Source organism: Onychomys torridus, chromosome 1, assembly GCF_903995425.1.
Source record: "Onychomys torridus chromosome 1, mOncTor1.1, whole genome shotgun sequence".
NCBI lineage: Eukaryota > Metazoa > Chordata > Mammalia > Rodentia > Cricetidae > Onychomys > Onychomys torridus.
In genome coordinates, this window is record NC_050443.1 from 132,219,101 (window position 1) to 132,220,308 (window position 1,208).

The following is a 1,208-nucleotide window of genomic DNA, read 5'->3' on the forward strand; positions in this document are numbered from 1 at the left end:
ATGGTGGCTGGAAAGAGTTTCTTCAACAAATCGGTTTCCCCAGAGTTTGTGTTCCGTGTGTTCACCAATGTCCCTGAATTCCAGGCTCTCCTCTTCACCCTTTTCCTCCTGCTCTATCTGATGATCCTCTGTGGCAACACTGCCATAATCTGGGTGGTGTGCACCAATAGTTTTCTATGCACACCCATGTATCTCTTCCTAAGCAGTCTGTCTCTTGTGGAAATCTGCTACATCACAGATGTGGCACCCCTGATGCTTTCCAACATCCTTGGAGCCCAAAAGCCCATGTCGTTGGCTGGTTGTGGGACACAGATGTTTTTCTTTTCTGTCTTTGGCTGCACTGACTGTTTTCTCTTGACAGTCATGGCCTATGACAGATATGTGGCCATCAGCCACCCACTACACTACAGCCTCATCATGACCCAGAAGCTGTGTGTTAAGATGGTGCTAGGCTCCTTTGGGCCTGGCACTCCTTCTCTCCTTGCAGCTTACTGCCGTCACCTTCACATTGCCATTCTGTAGACATCGCCTGGAAATCAACCACTTCCTTTGTGATGTGGCTCCCATCATGCGCCTGGCCTGTGCTGACATCCATGTGAGCCAGGCAGTCCTCTATGTAGTGAGCATCCTGGTGCTGACAGTCCCATTCCTGCTGATTTGCATCTCCTATGTGTTCATTGGGTCTACAATCCTGCACATGCGCTCTGCAGAGGGTCGTCAGAGAGCCTTCTCTACCTGCTCCTCCCACCTTACTGTGGTTTTGCTACAATATGGCTGTTGTAGCCTGGTATACCTGAGGCCTCGCTCTAGCACTTCAGATGATGAGGCCCGCCAAATAGCTCTGGTTTACACTTTTGGTACCCCGTTACTCAACCCTCTGATTTATACCCTTAGGAACAAAGATGTCAAAGGTGCACTGAGGAACTCTCTCTTCCATAAAGCAGTACCTGATCCTAGTTGATAGCTTGTATGAGAAGACATTGAACAGAGTTATCTATCAGTTAAGCCAATCAACTGTAGGTGGGGTTTTCAATGGGACTACCGACTCCCCAATAAACATCAGAGAGACTTATTATTAATTATAAATGCTCAGCTGATAGCTTAGACTTCTTATTAACTAGCCCTTACAACTTAAATTAACCCATATGTATTAATTTATGTGCTTCTACGTGGCTCATGGCTCATTACATCAACTTCTCCATGCCCTG

General features: G+C 47.0%; 1 protein-coding gene across 1 annotated transcript; it reads left to right on the plus strand.

Moving 5' to 3' along the window:
• LOC118578602 (olfactory receptor 10Q1-like) lies at positions 1 to 961 on the plus strand. Its single transcript, XM_036179689.1, is given in 2 exon segments — positions 1 to 456; positions 458 to 961. Coding segments are annotated over 2 exon segments (960 nt in total).
• Positions 962 to 1,208: the final 247 nt, after the last annotated feature.